This window comes from Poecile atricapillus, chromosome 16, assembly GCF_030490865.1.
Source record: "Poecile atricapillus isolate bPoeAtr1 chromosome 16, bPoeAtr1.hap1, whole genome shotgun sequence".
In the NCBI taxonomy this organism is placed as follows: Eukaryota; Metazoa; Chordata; class Aves; order Passeriformes; family Paridae; genus Poecile; species Poecile atricapillus.
The window spans coordinates 11,878,393-11,898,333 of NC_081264.1; the positions used below are offsets into that span (position 1 = coordinate 11,878,393).

A 19,941-nucleotide genomic window follows, 5' to 3' on the forward strand; every position below is an offset into this window, starting at 1 on the left:
TCTGCATTTCCTAGGAGAAATGTGGATTGCTATTACAGTATTACCATAGAAAAAAATCCAATTTGTGCACTGTTATATTTTCTTTCATGAAAACACTGTGAATGCATTCTTTCAGGGTACTCCTTATATAATATTAACACAGTATTTAAGGTAGGCAGTTATTCCAAGGCTGTGGCCACCAGCAGCATGGATCTCCAAGAACAGCTGCTGCCACACGTGTACTGGTAGACAGAGCACCAACAGAACCCAGGCTTTCAGAAATCCAAAGCAGCAGTTAAACTGAAGAATTATAAAGATTCACAGCTGTAGATGAATACAAAGAAATTTATCAAAGGAGCTTCAAAGGAAGAAGAAGTGTGGAATGTACATGGACAGCCAAGCAACATGCCTCAACAATAAGAAACTTTTAAAATTTATTTTTTTCACTTTTGTGAAGTAGTTTTGTGCTCTACTTCTCTGTGCAGACACATGCTGGGAAGATGAGGATCAGGCACACTTTGCAGGACAAATGTTAAAATTGAAAACAATGATCCTCATCCTATTCAGTTCTTTAATGTTCCCAGTTTATAGGCTGGCTTGAATTCTGTCAGGAAATACCATTCTTGTCTCTACCATCTCTGAGAAGACTGACACTGAAATAAAATTCAGATAAACATTGAGTGACCTGTAGGACCTCAGCCTTTTGTTTAAATTTAACGTTTTTAGGTCTTAAACTTTCCTCAGCTTCCATCCCAAAAAGACACAAGAAGGACTTGGCCTGGGGGAAGCACTTTGCAATTTCTGTATTAGATTTACAGTGCTCTTTCCAGTTACATATAGAACTGGATGTCAGAGAAGAAGTTTAAAAAGGAAAAAAAAAAAAAAAAAAAGGCAGGAAAAATGCTAAGATAGGTTAATTCATTTCAACATCTTCATCAACACAGGTGCCAGTTGCTCTTTCAGCTGTGGATCAATCTGAATATTGCTCAGTTCTTTGATATTGAGGATCATCTCGTGGGCTTGGAAAAAAAGCTCTTTCCCCACGGCATCCTCCACCCTCCTGCGCCATTCCCTCAGCCTGGGTCTGTCTTCAAAGATGTCACAACCAACTCCAACAGGCTGCAGAAAGGGGAGAGAGTAACAGTGAGGCTTGGGGCAGTCACTTCTTTCTGAAACAATAAGCACTAAAAGTGTACTTGCAGGTACAGGTAAAGGGGGAGAAAAGGGAAAAGTAGGAAGGAGAGAAATCTCTGGTCAGATGTACCTATCTGGGGGACACAAAAGCTAACCTGTATTTTAAAGGGCACTTACAGCTCAGTTCCTGGGTGCTGGAGTAGCTGTTTAGTGCAGCATAGATGACCACATTCTGTGAGTTGTTTTCAGCCATGACACTGCAGATGTGGTGGGTTGGGGTTCCAGGGAGCACTGCCCAGTTTGCAGTACAGAGTGCTGGGTTACACAGCAACACCCAGCACAAAATGTGAAGTGTTTGACTGAAGCTGTGTCCTAGCTAACAAATCCACCTCCCTTCTGCTTTCTGCCTGTGCCACTCTCTGGAACACAATGTAGAGAAGCAGAACTGCTGATTTTCAGTCCCTTGGACAATCAACTGGGAGAAAGAAATCACTGCTGGGCTGCAGGATCCACCCTGGTGGTCTGGCAGGGAACAACCAGTTTGTACCAGACTTAATTTGATTGCCTCTGTCTGAGATTAATTCTTTAATCTTCCAGACATGACATGGGCAAGTATTATATTCTTGAATGATAGAAGTGTTCCTACATGGTTGTCTCATTTCATCAGACCTGTCTGCTATTGCTTCTCACTTATATATAATTACCTCCTTCTCTGGTGGTTAAAAATAAAGTCATGATAATAAATGAAGAAGAGGTTATTTCTAGAGATGAAAAACAAAAGAGATCTGTTGCAGCCAGCTTTTTTATTTTCGCTGCTGTTCTGAACCCACTCTCAGATTCTCCCCATTGTCTTAGGCCAGTTCTGCTGAGATGCCCTCGTTTCTCCTCCTAGTGAAGTGTTACCACATGCTGCACCCTCCCTGCTCAGCAGCATCTGTTTTCCCTTGTGCTGATGCTTCCTCACCATGTTCCAGCACTCACTTGCATCAGTTCCACAATGGCCACAAGATCTGCCAGGGAGATCTCACTCCCAATGATAAAAGCCTTGTCCTGCAGAAACCTCTCCTCAAATTGCTTCAGGGAAGTGGACAGCCCCTCCATAACCTCCTGGAGCTTCTCTGAGGGCAGTGGCTGCCCTGTGAAGAGGGGAATCAACACCTGAGGAGAGAAGGGACATAACAGTATCTGTGACCATCTTCTCTGGTAGTAGTTATTTAATTTACACCCCATGATCATCAGTGACCTGCAATAAAGCCACGGAAGGGGATGGCAGAGCTTCATAGGCTGTGGCAGCTCCCCAGAGCTCCTGGACAGAGAACACACCAGCAATCCTAAGTGGCTGACCTGCCAGGGCAGAGACCTCCAGCTAGTCAGCAGCAATGTGCAGAACAAAATCAAGGATCCTCATCTCATTTTGTGCCTGGCAGCTGTGCCCTCCCGCTCCACCCTGCTGGGCTATGAAAGAAAAATGGGCAACAGCTCCAGGGAAGACAAATCTCTGCCACAGTCACCCTTGCTACATCCTCTATGTCACCAGCAGCTGGCCAGCAGCCGCCCCTGCCAGGTGCCCTGCTGTGGAACTGGGTGCTGCTGGCAGCTGCCTGTCCTGCAGGGTGACCGAGAGGGGGAATGGTGGTGGCTGTGGCAGGAGCACTGGGGACTCATCAAGCATCAACATGGGCTTCCTCTGTGTGACAGCAGCCAGCAAGGCTGGAAGTGGTCAACACCACTTTTACACAAAACTTTCTGTGGCTCAAAGCATCGTTCTTAATTTCAGTCTAATTTCAATAGAAGTTTTTCTGGAGCAATCACATAAGTGCAGTTCTTGTGTCTGCACAGACTTGCTGGCACAGGGAGTAGCTGCCTTTCCACAGTATTTTTGTATCAGTCACAGAGGTGTATGCACCTCTGGAGCCCATAGTGTTTCACAGCTGTGCTGCCTTCAACTTCCACAGCTAAAGAAGTACAGTTTAATTAGAGAATCAAAATTAAAGACACAAATTTCAATCAGTGCAAGTGGACTGAATTTCTACTTACTGCTAGTATATTCAACAATTCAAGTTGGGATTGCTTAATCCAAGACAGGATTTTGGCCAAATACATGTGGAATCTATTTAATCAGAAAATTTCTGGCCAGTTCTCTTCCTAAGTGATTCCAATTATGCATGATGGGATCTTTGGGTAAAATCACTTGAATCAGCATCTTCTTCCTTTTCCTGAGATAATCAGGGCCATCTATCTTCTCCCATTTCTAGTTAATATGCTTCTCTTACATGGTGGCTTTATATGTTTCCATATTTACAGTTATTCTGAGGACCTTTTCTGCATCTGGGCTATCTAATCATCAGCACCAGCAATTAGTTGGATTACTTTCCCTTGGAGCACTCCAGTGACAGCCTGCAGAGGCTGGAAGAAACTGCTTCTTGTATGAATCTGACTCATATTTGAATTACTCTACAGCCAAAAAAATCAAATATTATTAAATTCAAGAAGATAAATGAATCCTGATATGCTTTGTTAGGCACAAACAAGGGCAAACTTTACAGTGGAGGAGTGAAGTTCTTATCTGTTTACTAGCAATCCTGATTTTATCTGAAATTCCATACCAGCTGTCCTCACAGAACTATGCTTGCACCTAGGTCTCTAAGGATAGTTGAATTAACTGCCTGGTGAGGAAATTGGTGTTTTGGTGAGGAAACTGTTGGCTGGAAATTGGTGTCCAGCAAAATCACCTGATACTAAATGATTTTCTGGCTCAGGATGAATCAGGTAATTTTGCCTAAATGTAAATTGGCCTGAGTACACTGAGTAAAGAATATCTGCCTCTCAGTGTCTCTCCTGTCTGTCCCTGAGGCTGTTTCAGAGAAGCACATAAGTGTTCTGGAAGCAGAAGATTCCTGGATTTCCACCCTAAGGAGGCTGCAAGGACTTGTATGAAGAATATAAGTCTTTCTGCTTCCACCAACAAAACACATGTTCACCAAAGCCAAACTTTGTGCACACTCTGCACAGCTGTGCAGGGAGGGGGAGGCCCTTGGAAGCAATACTAAATCAGTGACATATTCTCTCACAAATCCAGGCAATGAAAGCCTGTTGAGTTTGAGACCTTCTGTACTTGACCTTCTTTAAGGGAAAAGCCAAAATGACCAAATCTGCTTTTGCCAAATCCTGATGTTGATCAGTTTGGAACAACTCCCTCTCCAACAGCTCCTTTAGCTAGGAATGGCCTAGGTTTATTATTTCATCATGACAAACTGTCTCTGAACTGGGGCTGTTAAAAAGTGTTCAGTATTCTCACAGGAAAACATCACTTTAGTCACATTTTTACATTCAGTCTCCTTACCTTGATCCACATGGTTTTAGGAGCGTTAGCCCTGATGTTGGTGTGGTGCCAGGAGAGGTACTCATCTACCTGGGCCCGTTTCTGTATGTCTGAGGGGTACCAGTGGTCAGGAGTGTTGTACTTTCGACTCAGGTACAGCAGAATGGCAGTGCTGCTCACGCATCAGCAGAGACAAGAAACGCGTCAGGCAGTTACGATGCACAATGCTTTTGCCTAAGCTCCCTCTCCTGCTCCTTCTCAACTTGTTGCTTCCACTAAAAAGCATTTACATCAGGATTTCCAGTGGAGTCAGGAGTTCCAGTGCCACATAAAGGCATTTAATTCATGTTGAAATCAGTGGCTCTTAATCACCTCAGCTTCCAGGAAAGCTTTAACCTGCTGGAAAATCACAGCACTGTTCTATGGTGCTGCTGGACAGTACTGGGGTAAAGAAACAATAAACCTCCATGATCATCTATCAGTGATGATAGCTCCACTTGCTCCTTGCCTGTTCTGACCCATCTCTCTGAGACCTGTGCTCTTTCTGTGCCTGTGCACTAAATGAAACTCTCTGATGTGTTATTGCTGCCTTTTCATCAGGTCTGTCCACTGAAGTCAGTGGAAATTTCAGCAAGAAAACCCTACAGAATCTTTTTGTGTTTGTCCAGATGTTTATACTCTCACTAACTGGCAGAAGTCAGATGGAAAAAGATCTTAGTCATCTGCAACAATACTTACACTATTACTACAAAAAAAGGTACCACAGAAAATGTGCTGACAAAATGGAAGAAAATGCAGACACCCTTACCATGCTGATACTGCTATAGTTCAATAATTTCAGTATTATGACATCATTAACCAGTTTCCATATTAATCTTTTAAAGCCTAAATTTTATCTGTGTAGATGTTCTCTCAGCCTTTAATTCAGATAAACAGAATTCTTTCCTAGAGTAAAAGTGATTTCTTTTCCTAGGGTGAAAGGAATTTTTATAAGCTTTAAACATCTCCCAGAAATGTTTATAATCCCATTTTGAGGTAAGTGCATTCAGGGTGAGATGAAGAAGCTAAGTCAGCTGAGTTGTTTACATTCTGAAAGATAATTCAAACAGAAAGTGGAAAGAGATCAAATGAGGTTATACTATTAAAAATAACCAGCATGTTCATATATTCTGTGATCCTTAATTATTCCATGGGAATGACATCTTCTGAATGCAGCACAGATTGCTGGAACCCAAGGAAGTCTAAGGACTGAGTTCTTACCATTCTGCAAGGGTGAAGTCTCCATCCTTTAGTGCTGGTACTTTCTTCAAGAGGCTGACTTTGCCTGCACCTTCACTATTTGATGGCCCTAAGAACATGAACAGACAAGTCTGAGGTCAGAAGTGTATCTGCCAGAGCATGATAAATGAAATACCTGCAGCTGGATGATCAGTGAGCTGGGTGAGGTTTTCCCGATAGGTCACAGCTCACAAGTGAGAGGTAATGAAATGGCAGAGTCAGTGTAAGAGCTGTCTGCAGAGGGCACTCGGCTCAGCCTGGGCACGTGGCATGGAACAGTTTCTACTTCTAACACAAGTTCTCTTGCTTGACTCAGGTACCAGGATACTTGTAGAACTTACTGACAGAGTGGACATCTGGATATCTTCCCAGATATGGCCAGGGAAGCTCAGACACCTCAACCCTGCACTACTCCTGACTCTGTGTTACTCCTGGCTCTGCACACCAACTACTTCTAACAGGAAAATACAGGAGGAAGACACCATTCTGTAAGAATTTAAACTCCACACTCCCTTGGAGGAATTAACAGCTGACTATCTAATCAGTCTTTCAGTTTCCTGCTGCTGGCACCGGACTTGCCAGTCTGCAGTTAAATGCCAGATTATTGCACAACAATTGCACACAGCCCAGGAACACCTGAGTAAGAAAAGCTGTGAGGAATTAGTTTGTTTTGCTTGTTTTAAGTGTTCCTGAGGAGACATTAAAAGGAAAGTGCAAATCCTGATCAAATCAGCATGACCAGCAGGAGGTGTTGTACAAAAATCCCTTTGTTCAAAAAAAGACAAGAAAAAGGATTATTAACTTACAGTGATCTCCATCCCTAAGAACTATTTGTGCCCATTGAGGAAGCAGCAGCAGTGTCTACATTGCTGGACAAATATGAAGTAGGAAATAGTCTGTGGGAAATAAAACCAACCTCTGGACAAACAAGTTTATTTGCAGCTGGTTTTGGAAGGGCTGGGAGAAGACAGGTTGCTGCATTACAATTAGACTGCTTTTCCTTTTATCAATTTCACATAATGAGTTAAATCAAGCAGATTTTAAATCAGGAGCATTACCACTTGTGCTCCTTTCCAGCTGACTGGCCTCTACCTTGTTTCTTCTTTGAGAAGTGTTTTTTTAAAAAAAAATCCAGTGTAAGTAGCTTCATCAGAGACTAAGGTTTACATTAATCTGCTATTTGAAGAGATTAAAACCCACATGTTCCCTTTGGTTAGGAAAAGCTTCTGGCTACCTGCTGTGATGATGGCTTCCAGCTTAGCTGGGTAAGAGGTTCCATCTGCACAGCAGAACTGGGCAATGCTGTCAAGAGAGGTAGGAAGCCCTAGGTAGAGCTTCTTAAAAATAACAGCCTAAGAGAAAGCACAAGTTAAGCCTAATAACTGAGAAAATTGAGTATAAAAATAAAAATGTCCAAAAATCAAGCCAGAGGGCAAAGTACGGGGTGCCTCACCCCCATGATTTGTATCACAAAAAGACAAATGTCTGTAAATCTCCTGTCATGCAAGGAGTTGCTCAGGGAAGGTGCTTTGTTCTGTGCTTTTAGAAGGGCCCCAAAGGCCAGTGGTCACCACACACCCAGCTCTGGTGAGATCTGTGGTGTTCAGTTGGTCTTCAGAAGAATGCAGTAGAAAGTTGCCAGTCAGTAATGCTTACAGCTAATGAGCAGTCCCTTGGCACAGCCAGCTGCTTGGTTGTCCTGCTGTCTGTGTTTATTATCCAGGGCAGCAGGAAACTAAGAAACAAGCACATGAGAAGTAAGCAGTGGGTGAGGGCAGCCTGAATCAGATTTCAGAGAGATTTCATCATACAGCAGTTCTAGCAGGAATACTGAGCATATTTATTGCCTGACAGAGCTAACAGGACATTACAGCAGGTTGGACAGTAGGTCAGTGTCTGTGACACAGCCTGCACCACAGCCTGGGGATGGCATCAGCTACTTTGGTTTGTACACAGATATACAAACTGTATACAAGCTGAGACTCTGACTGACCTGTGAACCTCTAAATGCCTTGGTGTGAACACTAACTCCAGGCTGCTTCATTGGGACCCACTGCTTATTGCATGAAAATAGAGACAAACATTTGTATTTGCAGTTTAGCAGAATTTAAGCTTGTGTCTCTCTTCCAGCCAGCAGAGCCAGTCTTGTTTAGTGGTATTGGGAAGCCCATCTTTATCATTCCTGCCATGTTGGCTTGACTTACAGTTGTTTAACATCAGTTGTATCTGAGGTAATTAGTTCTTGATGGCTCCCAAGGCTGGATGGAGATATGGATAGACAGATACAGATGCACACACACAGTGTGTGTTGTTGGGCTTTAACAAGCAGAGTATCCACAGCCAAAAAGCAGGGCAGGCTGCGACATGAGGAAATCTTAAGCATAAGTCATACAGCAGAGAAGGGGGCTTATTGGTGGGTGAAAAGAGCAGCAGAGAAGATTTTATGGAAATAGAGGGGAAAAATCCCACTCTATTTGCCAATCACATACCTGCCTAATCATCTAATCCTCAGCCAAGGATTTCCAAGTAATATGTTTTGCCTTAGGCAGAAAAGTAACAACTTACTAGGAAAACGTAACATTTAACTGGGCAATAGTCATATAGTTGGAGGAGCCTGAACAGCTGAGTGTTTCCGAAAAGTACAGCATTCCCAGAGCACTCCTGGGCCGTCAGTGTGACTAATTTGCTAGAAATGGCTAGAGGAACATTCCTCGGAGAGCCACAAAAATAGATGCAGCAGAGCTACGAGACTGCTCTGCGAACTGGAGCCGCACGGTCAGACCACTGCGTTCAATGCCCCTGGGCAGAGCAGGGATCAGCATCACTCGGGTGACCCTGGCAGCTCGTCCTTCCCTCTCCCCGGGCTGAAGGACGCGCTGCTGCTCCTGTGCCGGGAGGCGAAGGTTTCCCCCGGCTCCGTGAGAGCAAAGCCCGGCCAGGTGCGGCGGGCTCAGCCCGGTCCCGCGGGGGATCGCGTTACAGCGCCGAGCGCCTGCGGCCCGCCCGGTGCCTCCCCGCCCCTGGGCCACCGCCCGGGGACACGCTGGGCCTCTGGGGACCCTCCCGTCCCCTGCCCTGCCCTCTGGGGACCCTCCCGTCCCCTGCCCTGCCCTCACCTGCGCGGGGCTGCTCCGAGCCGCTCCCCGCCGCCGGCTTCTTCCCCAGCACCGAATCTGCCAAGAGCCAAGAAAGGGGCTGAGCCCGCGCCCCGCCGGGCCGCGCCCGCCCCGGCCCCGCCGCCTCGGGGCAGCGCCCGTCCCACCTTTGAACAGCTCCACGTGCTTGAACTCGAAGGGGATGTTGTTGCTCCGAGCGAAGATGTAGATGGAGCGGCAGGGCTGCGAGAGCAGGTCCAGGTACAGCTCCAGCCCCATCCCGACCCGGCCCGCCCTGCGGGGAGCTGCCGCGGCTGTGCCGCCGAGCGCCCGGAGCCGCCCCGCATGGGCCGGCGGGGGCCGAGCCGCGCCGGGCGGGAGGTGCCCTCCGTCCCTCCCCCCTGCCCTCCCCCGGGCCGGGGGCGGAGGGAGCAGGCTCCGTGCCGTGCGGGGACCGCGGGACGCCGCTCTCCCCCGGGGCGAGGACCGCAGAGTGCCGGAGGAGCCCAGGAGAGCCCCCCGCAGCCGGGGCAGGGCGGGGAGGCACGGCCGGAGTTGGGACAGGGGTTACAGAGCTCCCCTCAGCGTCAGGCGGCCCTGGCCCGCTGTGGCCGGCATCGTGTTCATTCATTTTCCTTCAGGAAGGGAAGGTAAAGAGAGTAGTGACAGTCTGCGAGTAATCAGCCTCGAAAGAGAGGTTGGTACTAAGCAGCAGGAGAATGGGGGCTGCCACTCCCCTCCACAGCTTTGGCTGGCACCGCAAGGGCTCGGGAGCCACTCTCACCCACAGCATCCAGCTACGACTCTCACAAGGTAAATGCTGAGTTTTGTAACACGGTTCTGCAGGGTTGTGGCACGCTGCAGACAGGGCCTTTGCACAGTGTCCTCTAAGGCAGCATTAACCACGCACCACCAGCTCTCAGTATGGTTTTCAGTTCTGAACGTAATTCTTTGGTCACGCAGTCTCTGCTGCAAGGTGACATCTGAATGGCAGTGAAGTGTGGAGGACTTCTCTGTGGACATTACATCTGCATGCTCACTCAAAGTGACTTTCCTCTCTCCCTGGTATTTGTCACTTCAGATTTTTGTGCAAGTGAAGGAGAACAAAAGAAGCCCAACTGAGGAGAACTCAATTCAAGCCCTTGCACTGAGCCCGCAGCGTTTCACAGCTGTGTGATTCAAGGTGACATGCTGGCTGAGTACAGGGACTTCTGGGACCTGGGAGATAGAGCAGCTGAACCACTCGGGGCAAAGTCACCCCAAATCAAACCCACCTCAGCTGTGCTGACACCTTGCTATCAGTGTTGCGCCAGAGAGCTTGTATGTCACACACAGATCTTTGGAAAGAGCCATGGGAATCTCAGGGAGAGGGAACTGGAGGATCAGTTGCTCTTTTTGTTGTGTAGAGGATGGTGAAAAGGCTTGGATACTGAGCCAGGAGTTTGTGGGCTAGACAAATTACAAACTGGAACATTTCCAGGGGTTTAGAACTTTCAGATTTAGAAGAGCACTGCAAGAATTTTTCAGTTTCTCAGCCAGCAGGGGCTGTGCACACCCTTCAGTTCCCCTGCAGCACAGTTCACCCTCTCGAGCACCTGCACCCAGCACTGGCATGCTGGAGATCTTGGCTCAAGAGTACTGTGGCAGGTGCTTGAGCTCAAACTCCTTCGGTGCAAAAGAATCTTAAATGTTAAGGGAGTGAGGAAAATGAGCATGAAAGTGGTTCTGCACAGGTAACAGTCAGAGAAGTCTTTGTGCTTCAAAGTGCTCCCATGCCCATACTCTGAGCTGTCATTGAGAAGAGTGTTGATCTCAGCACTGTGCAGCAACATTAGCAGTGTGCTCCTTTATTCATGGTTCATTTGATCCATTAGTCCTATCTGAACTTCAAAGGTCTTTTCATGTGCCTCCTGGAAATGTTCCTTCCTTAAGTTTTTCTCCAATTTGCTGACTGCACTGCACAGCCCACATAACCAAAGAGGTATTTTTATCTGGTTGTGTTATAGGCCATTTGATTGATTATTCCTGGCTCCAGGCTACTGCTTCTAGCACTGTATTTTCATTTGACTCCATCACCTCAAAGACCATTTTTCCTGTCCTTATTTTCTCTGTCAGCATTTTGGAAACAGGAACAAGACAGAAAAAATAATGCATTAAGTTTTGCAGTTTATTTCTTAATCATTTAGAAAAAGTCTCAGGATGTTTTTCTGTTTTTTAAACATTCCTCCTATTTTGTGTGTTACAGCTTCATTTTATTCCTGAAATCACAGTTCTCACTTATTTCCAAATAGCCCTGGGAAGAATTGAGGAAGTTGAATCAAACCTGTTCAATGAAGCTGACACGTTAAGCTGACAGTGGAGGTGTAACCCCTCTCCCTTTTCAGGGTGAAAGGGGAGTGGACACTCAATAGACCTTGTACCAAGGCAAGCAAATCTCTCTTGCACAATCTGTTGGGTTTTGGCAGGCAGCTCCCAGGGCTTTCAGTCTAGGAACTGGAACCAGACAAGATCAAATGACACAAAGGAACAAAATACAGAGGTGGAGGAATAGCAAAAGGCAAAGTACAAGGATGAGCAGCCTTATCTCCATGATTTAGAGAAAAGAACAAGGCAGATTTATCTGTTTTATAACTGTGGTCTTCCAAGGAGTTACTCTAGGGAGGTGCTTTGTCCTGTGGGAATGGAAGGGTTCAAAATGCCACAGGTCACTGCATACACATCAGACAGAAACTACGGGAAAAACAATTTAAAATCCCTTCCTGTCATCATGACCAGGCTGGAGTGAGGCAAGTGTACCTATCCTTTGTGAAACAGGAGTGGAGGAGCACCAGAGAGCCAGCTCTGAACAGAGCTCCAGCTTGGTTTTGAAGGCAGCTGTCCTTGCAAGGAGTGCACAATGTGTAACATTTAAGGAACTTGTGCCTCATTCCACCAAGCAGAAAGTTGGCTCAAGACTCTTACATGGAGCTCTTGTGCTACAAGTATCGTAAATAAAAAAGTTTTAAAAAGACATTTCGTTTGCCTTGGCTTGTGCAATGGTTTGCATGCAGAGCAGCCCTATCTCGAGATTCTGCAGGGAGATGTGTGTCACAAAAGGCTCAGTTCTTAAGTCCATTTTCTGTCAAGATCTGTCAAGATTAGTACCCTACAAAACAGACTCTTGGTTTTGATTGTTTCTCTGCCCTATACTTGAACAGAAAGCGTGGGAAATTTTTATGATGCTGGTAGAAGTTTGCTCTCTCCAAGAAAGGGAAAAGCTGAAAGTCAGAGAAAGTACAAAGGTGCCAAGAGCAGAGTGCAGCGAGGCTGGGCAGTCTCAGTAAGCAGCACAGGCAGCTCTTCAACTGCAGGGGCACAGAGCAGCCCAGCTGGTGCCTGTGGTGAAGCTGCAGTTACAGGGAAGGAAGTGGTTGGTGGTACAATGTAAACACCTCTTGAGGCTCAGCACTCTGGCAACTGCAGCAGGACAGTGTCACCAGGGATTGCTGCTCAGGCACCAGGCATGCAAGCACTCTTAGGGCCAGAGAGCGCTGCTGCCTTTGACTTTGCTCACTGGTAGGCAACAGGCCCTTCTCAACAAATTTACCAATAAAAAATCAGGTAAGAAGACAAATATCCCTGCATGCATCAGCATGGAAAGGGAGAGAGTTTGAGGGCAAATTTGCCTTTTTATCACTGACATTGAGGATTTCCTGTAGGTTGGAATAATGGAAAGTAAAGGCACAAGCCTGCTTGGCTCCTATAGCTCAGCCTGCAGGCATGTGCATTGCAGACTGTGGTTCATGTGGCCTTTTGAACTAAAGGGCAGGTTTACTCAGAAAACAAACAGGAAAGCCAGCTGGCTTATTCCCCAAAAACAGCAGATCCAACTGAAAGAATGTGTGAGACTTTGAGCAGCTACAGTCACCATTTCTGGGCACTGTAATGACTTGCATTCAGACAACTGGCATCTCACACCCAGCATACTGTGCAGCCTTCCCTGTGGATGGTGGAACCAGCAGCAGAGACAAACAGACTTCCAGGTACAAACACAGCTTAACAAGGAGGGGAGAAAAAAATTCTGCAAACTGGAGCCCTCCTCATGGAGGCCTGTACCTGGAAATGGGAGGTCACAGGACAGGAGAGCAGGAAAGCAGGGACACAAAGGGACACAGGCAAGAGGTTATGAAGGGCTCTGCACAGGTGTGGATGATGACTTGATGTTTGCTTCCTTCTAAATCCTGATTCCAAATCCAAACAGAGCTACAACACCTGGCCAGTGCAGCCATTGGCTTTACAGAGGATCCAGCGAGACTGCAGAGCAGTGGAGCATTAATTGTGTGTGGGACATTCCTCAGCTCGTGTACTGAGCTCTCTGCTCACCTGGGGCTGGCCAGCACAGCTCCCTCTGCCACCAGCACTAGCTCAGTCTTCACAGCCCTCAGTGCTGACAGCCTGGCCAAAATGATTTCTTTTGTGCTGAGAAACCACTCTGGGAGAGGCACAGAGCACTGATGTGGTTTGCCGAGGGGACCGTGAGGTTGGCAGCAGCTTGACCAAGAAAAGCAGCTTTTTTCCACTGTGCAGGATGTTCTTTGTAGAGTGTAGCATGAGTCTCTGGGTGAGGAGCTTTATTGACTCTGTCCTTGCCAGAAGCTGGAGGCATCCTTTGGGCACCAGCACAGCTCCCTGCTCCTGGGCACTGTGTCCCTTTGCTCTCACAGGTGATGCAGCAGCATCTAGTGGTCAGGTGTTCTAAGGGCCTTAGCAGGGTTCCCATCAGGGGCTGGGTCCTGACCTGTCTCTTTCCTAAAGAGCAAAAATCTTCCAGTAGACTGTTTTCACTTGACAAATTGAAAACCATCTGCTACAATGGTTCTTCCTTGTTTCAGACACACCTGTTCTGCCATACCCTCAGGAAGCCATGGCTCTGGCCTGGAAAACTCAGAACAGAGATGGGAGGGCAGCTCTGACTGCTGCTGTTCCCACACAGACTGAGTCACCTCAGCCCTGAAACAGATCCAGTGGTGCTGGTGCATGAAAGAAAAGCCTACAGGCTACAGTTTGTATATATTTATATTTGTCTACAGGCTACAGTTCCCATGCTGCAGTGAGCAAGAGGGAAAAGCAGCTCATGGCAGCCTAAGATGTATTTTTCTTCCCTTCTAAGTTGCAGAAAGGCTGTGAGTGAAGGGAAGTGCATTTTGTGGAATGGTGTTTCTGTACAATTTTTAGAAGAAATGCTGAAAGACTACAATAAGCCTTCAGAAAATAATCCAATTTATTAGAGCATAACCCTCTAATTCAGGCTTTACTGCTTTAGGAGAAACTGCTTGAAACTCTCCATCAGCTCAGGTGCAAACTGATCAGCAGTCAAATTCTTAATGTTCATGATCTCTTCGTGGGCTTCCTGGAAGAGCTGCTTCCCCACGGCTTCTTCCACCCGCCTGCGCCACTCCCTGAACTTCGGCCTCTCCTCAAACAGGTCATAACCAGCACACACAGGCTGCAGAGACAGACAGAGCACCCAGGACTCAGGCAAACAAGGCATTTGCCAGGGATGGGACCAAATCACACATGGATATGCTTCTGGCTCAGGGCAGCAGACAGTCATGACGTTAGGTGGAGCTCATCTCTGGCTCTTGGGTCACAGGGGCAAGTGGTGACATCCTCAGGAGCTGCTGTCCCTTGGGATGTGCAGCAAAGAGCTCAGCCATGGCTAACCCAAGAATGATCCAATGCAGAACATGGAAGTCTGTGCACAGCAACACAGCTCTTCCAAATATCTGTGCTTTCCTGCCCAGTTTGTAACTTATCTTTCTTTCCTGATGAATTCTATCCATATTTCTATAGAAAGAACTGTTTCATCAAAGTAGTTTTTTCCTGGGAAACTCAATGGTGGTCAAAGTCAAAAAGGAACAAGACTTAACCCCAGGGAAGATCTGCCATTACAGAGTGGGGGTGCAGCAGCCCCCCCTTGGCCTGGCCTGCCCACAGCCTGACTCACATGTCCAGCAGTGCTGGGGTTGATGCTCACCTGCATGAGCTCCACCAGTGCTACAATGTCTGCCAGGGAGACCTCACTGCCTGCAATGAAGGGCTTGTTCTGCAAGAACTTCTCCTCAAACTGCTTCAGAGCAACGTTCAGGTCCTCAGTAGCAGACTCCAGTTTCTCTGGAGGAAGTGGCTGGCCTGTGAGGAGAGGCAGCAGCACCTGGCAGGGAGAAGAAACAAACTGCTTTTTATGTGTTTCCTTCCCAATCTAGTCATCACACTCTCACTGCCACTTTCCGAGGATCCCTCACCAGCTATGCATGAGAACAACCAGAACTGCTCATGAACCTTGCCAGGTTAACTTTAATGTCAGTCATTACTTCCTGCCTCTCTTTGTCTGCTGCCTAGAAATCTGAAAATTCACCCACAAGAGTCTCCTCTCAAGGGAGGACTGTATCATCTGCCAGCATCTGTGTTCTGTTTTCCAGAGGGAGATTGTTTTCTTTCCATGAGCTGGACAGCCAGCACTGAGCTGTGGCTCGGGGGAGCTGCTCAGGATGCATTTGCTCTGGACCTTTGGTTGCAGCATGAAGGATCCAGGCCACTTCAGCAGCCAAGTCAGTTTTGTTCCTCTAACTTGGCTTGTACATTTGCTGAGCAAAGCCCTGCACACAGGCAGGACATTTCACTTGCAGTCCTTAGCACTTCATTTTTGATATATAATGGTTTTACCTTGGTTAAGAACACCTTGCTCGCCTTTGCACGGATGTTGACATGCTGCCAGGACAGGTACTCATCAACCCTGGCCCTTTTTTGCAGGTCAGATGGGTACCAGTGATCAGGAGTCTTGAATTTCCGCACCAGGTACAGGAGGATTGCAATGCTGTCCAGAGAGCAAGACAGACTGGTGAGCTGATGATCATCTGAGATTAAAGCACTTCATCCTTTCTTTTCCCCACCAAGTGTTTCACTGCTGGACAAACCTGCTGGGAGTCAGGTAGAAGTGCAGCAGGGCACAGCCCAGGAGAGAGTTTGTGCTGCTGCTTGTGGACTGCAGTCTCTGATACGAGCTGCCAGCAAGACAGGTGTGGTCTGCCAGTACAGCTTTGAGCAAACAGAGGCTGCACAATGAGTTTATATCAAATCTGAGCTTCACCTTGCCTGGCCACCCAGCAGTGGGTGCTTTATGTCAGACTTCCTGCGCTGACCTACAGCCTCCAGCTGCAGGCAGAGAGCAGGACAGGTGGGCAGGTATTCAAGCTCAGAAACACTGCCTACAAAGTAGCAAAGTAGCTCCAAGCAGCAGCTTTTTCTACTATTAATGCTGTTCAAGTTGCTTACCTAAGACAGCTGCTCTTGAAAGACAGGTTTGTTATGTACAAGTAAAACATAGGATAGGAAAACAAAAACCTGCCTGGACTGGAATCCCAGCAGTACATTGGCAGAATCCAAACACTGGGATAAACAATAGAGTAGAGGATTGAGCTTAGTTGAGCCTCACCTCTCTGCTAAGGTGAAAGAACCATCCCTTAGTGCAGGCACCTTCATCAGGACATTCACCTTCCGGAACTCCTCTGTCTTGTGCTCCCCTGAGGAGGGAAATGAGAACTTTTACTTGGCAGGGATACTCAGGACCTGTTTGTAAACACCTGAGGAGTTTGTGGGGGCTGTCTGCCTTCAAGTTCTTGTTTTTGATTGTACAAATCAAGTCTTGTGTCAAGTTTATAAGCAATGAATAAGTGCTGCAGGGTGAGCAGGGGGCTAGCCCTGTGGTATCAGCTTGCTTGCTGATTGCCTGCATACCGGACCCACCTCGAGACCAAGGGCAGGATGGTTAAGAGTCCTTTCATACCAATAGCACTTGACAGCTTGGGGCTCCAAGTTTGTGCCTGGAGGTCGCTGTCCTGTCCAAACCCAGAGGGAGCAACAAGCACCTTGGAGGAAAGAGATCTCACTATGCTTTCCTCCAAGGAAGGGAGGACAGTGAGAAAGCAGATGTGTTTTTCTGGAAGATAATGTAATTTATATTGAACTACACTTTCTAAAGTCCACAGATGAAAATAAATTCTTGTGATTCTAAATAAAGCCATGGGTACTTCATTACAGATCTTTCAATTAGCTCCTGTGCATTTTACATATCTTCTGTAAGAGCAAATATGGATTTGGAGTTGCTTTTAATCTATCTTGTAGGTCCTCCCCAAAAGGTAGGCAGAGTGAACCTGACAGGAGAAGGTGCTTTGTTCATCTGAGGTCTCGTTCTACTCCACTCTGTCTGAAACCAGTCCCAGAAGCCTTGTTTTATGTGTCTTGTTTGTGACAGCCTTTTCCACCCACTCACTTCTGTCACATGTGGCTGCCTGGGTATTCAAACCTCTCTAATGTGTAATTAACCTTGTGCCACGTCCTGCTGTGAGCCATCCCAGAATCTGTGTGCCAGAGGAGATGCTCTGGAAGCAAATCTAGCTTTTCTGGTACTTGGCAAACCTGATTTGTGACTTTTCCTGTCACTTGGCTCACAGCCCATCTCCCCTACCCTCCTCAAAAAGACAAAGCGTGCAGATTCCAGGTCTTTGAATGCCATGTGATTCCTGTCCATTCTCACTCTTTCATTGACAGCTGCCCTACTGGGAGCTGAGAGCTTTTCTAGGGCATTACATTTAACCCACCAGCTCAATTCTGAGTATCAGTTCCCTCAGCTTGTCCTTATAAACCGTGCAGTGACAGGTACCAGTGCAGTGAGGAACCCTTAGAATGGAGTGCAGGTACCAGTGCAGTGGGGAACCCTGAGAATGCAGTGACAGGTACCAGTGCAGTGAGGAACCCTGAGAATGGAGTGACAGGTACCAGTGCAGTGAGGAACCCTGAGAATGGAGTGACAGGTACCAGTGCAGTGAGGAACCCTCAGAATGCAGTGACAGGTACCAGTGCAGTGAGGAACCCTGAGAATGCAGTGACAGGTACCAGTGCAGTGAGGAAACCTTAGAATGCAGTGACAGGTTCCAGTGCAGTGAGGAACCCTTAGAATGCAGTGCAGGTACCAGTGCAGTGGGGAACCCTGAGAATGGAGTGACAGGTACCAGTGCAGTGAGGAACCCTTAGAATGCAGTGACAGGTACCAGTGCAGTGGGGAACCCTTAGAATGGAGTGACAGGTACCAGTGCAGTGAGGAACCCTTAGAATGGAGTGACAGGTACCAGTGCAGTGGGGAACCCTTAGAATGCAGTGACAGGTACCAGTGCAGTGAAGCCTCCCCCACTGTGGTACCCAGTGCAGGTACCTGCAGAGCTTCTCCATGGCATGGGAGGTGCACACTCTGCAGGAATGGGATGAGATGCACCCAAACCACCCATCTTAAATTCACAGGCCAAAAGCAGGCACTGTTGGCAAGGGGCAGAGAGCATTTGGAATCTGTGATTTAATTCCCTTTCCTTCCTCTCACTTCCCTTATCCTGACATTTCAGTTCCATTTTCTTTGGTGCTCTCATTCCTTGCCTGCCAGTCTCCTCTCCTTTGCTCCAGTGTCCCACCACAACAGTTAATTTATTGTGAAAGAAGAGGAAGGACACAAGATGAGCCAGCCCCCAGCTACAAACAATTGCAAAAATTTTTGCTATGAGACAAGTGGGAGGAAAGCCACAGTAAGGTACAACCAACGCACAGCTCAGGTGCAGGGGAACACCCAAAGAATCAACCACAACACGTCTGAGGTTTGTCTTAAGTTGGAGCCTCTTTTGTTCCTTTATCAACTTCAGCTCCAGGAGCCTTCTCATCTTTCACTGTTTTTAAGCATTACTTACTGAGGCCTTTTTATGCCTAACCTTAATTTCAAATCCATCAGACATCTGGAAAGGCTGAAGGATAGGTTTCACCACCTTCAATTACAAAGATAGATGATACAGATCTTTGAACCTCCTTTGGTGAAAACACACCTTTGGACAGGCTCCTAACAGTTATCAGTTGGTTTTAACCCAACTGAACCACCTCCCTTCATTTCTCAGTGTTCTGAATACTGGCAGCTGCACTGTCTTGCTCCACAGCCTTCACAAGCTGGTACCCAACCCTCTCAAAATAACCTGACCACAAACCACTTGACCCAGTAGAACCCCCAGAGGTTCCCCAGCCCTGCCCTGCCCTACCTACACATGGGGATAGCTCGGCAAACTGGTGCGTGACGAGCCTCCCAAGGGGGTGTTAACCTCTGCCAAGAGGGGAAGGGCTGCTCTGCAGCAACTGCTGCTGCTTACCAGAGCACAGATTTTTCTAAGTTGAATTACTGAACAAGAACCACACACCTCAGCTGGCCTTGCCCATAGAGAAATGCCCCATCTCTGCAGCTTTTAGTTTCCCATAGAAATGGGGAATGCCTCAGACCTGGCACATCCTGAGTGCTTCTCAGAAAAGCGTCTGTTTTTCAGAGACCCATTTTCTTCTGGGGTGGGGCCGATCTCAAAGATATCACATGCCTTGGCAGAGTCCCGTTTGCTGCAGAGGAGCACAGGCACTGAAATCAGTACTTAAAATACAGGATTGCATTGGAGAATTGGGTATTGTCTCTGTGTAGGCACCAGCACGGGAGCAGCAGGAGGGTCACCCCACCCTCTCTGAGCATCTGGCACTGATGGGGACGGTGCCACCCGCGGGATGGAATCGAGCATGTCCCGGGAGCGGCGGAGGGAGGGGAGCAGCGGGACACCCGCAGAGCCTGGGGCTGCCTGGGGCTGCCTGGGGCTGCCTGGGGCTGCCTGGGACACGGGGATCCCCCCGCCCCGCTCACCTTTCCTCAGCTGCACCCGCTTGAACTCGAAGGGGATGTTGTTGGCCCGGGCGAAGATGTAGAGCGCCCGGCAGGGCTGCGAGAGCAGGTCCAGGTACAGCTCCAGCGCCATCCTGTCACTACTGCTACAGCTACTACTGCTGCTGCTGCTGCTGCTGCTGCTGCTGCTGCTGCTGCTGCCACCGCCGCCTGTTCCTGTTAAATCCCGGCCCGTCCCGCCCCAGCCGGGGCGGAGCGACAGCGCCCGGGGCTCCCCCCGGGGCCGGTGCCTGACACGGGACAGGGCTGGTGGCACCCCGGGCAAAGTCTCCACCGGGCCCTGCCACCTTCCATCTGCTGCCTTATCGCCTTGTCCCCATAACTCCCCTTAGTGATAAAGAAGCCAA

The 19,941-nt window shown here is 47.9% G+C and overlaps 2 protein-coding genes and 1 long non-coding RNA gene across 3 annotated transcripts; 1 reads left to right on the top strand and 2 right to left on the bottom strand.

Moving 5' to 3' along the window:
• Positions 1-395: 395 nt before the first annotated feature.
• LOC131585602 (glutathione S-transferase theta-1) lies at positions 396-9,183 on the bottom strand. The gene is made up of 6 exons (XM_058851905.1): positions 8,976-9,183; positions 8,830-8,886; positions 5,696-5,783; positions 4,457-4,607; positions 2,095-2,271; positions 396-1,098 (listed from the first exon to the last, which is right to left on the bottom strand). The coding sequence occupies exons 1-6, from the start codon at positions 9,085-9,087 to the stop codon at positions 898-900; spliced, it is 786 nt and encodes a 261-aa protein (XP_058707888.1). The 5' UTR covers positions 9,088-9,183; the 3' UTR covers positions 396-897.
• Positions 9,184-14,050: 4,867 nt separating this feature from the next.
• LOC131585604 (glutathione S-transferase theta-1-like) lies at positions 14,051-19,727 on the bottom strand. The gene is made up of 6 exons (XM_058851907.1): positions 19,710-19,727; positions 19,556-19,673; positions 16,283-16,370; positions 15,514-15,664; positions 14,825-15,001; positions 14,051-14,293 (listed from the first exon to the last, which is right to left on the bottom strand). Exons 2-6 carry the CDS (start codon positions 19,665-19,667, stop codon positions 14,099-14,101), a joined length of 723 nt encoding a protein of 240 aa, XP_058707890.1. The 5' UTR covers positions 19,668-19,673; positions 19,710-19,727; the 3' UTR covers positions 14,051-14,098.
• Positions 16,380-19,426, top strand: LOC131585612 (uncharacterized). The gene is made up of 3 exons (XR_009278996.1): positions 16,380-17,505; positions 17,855-17,893; positions 18,011-19,426. It is a non-coding gene; the product is annotated as an uncharacterized LOC131585612 (long non-coding RNA).
• Positions 19,728-19,941: the final 214 nt, after the last annotated feature.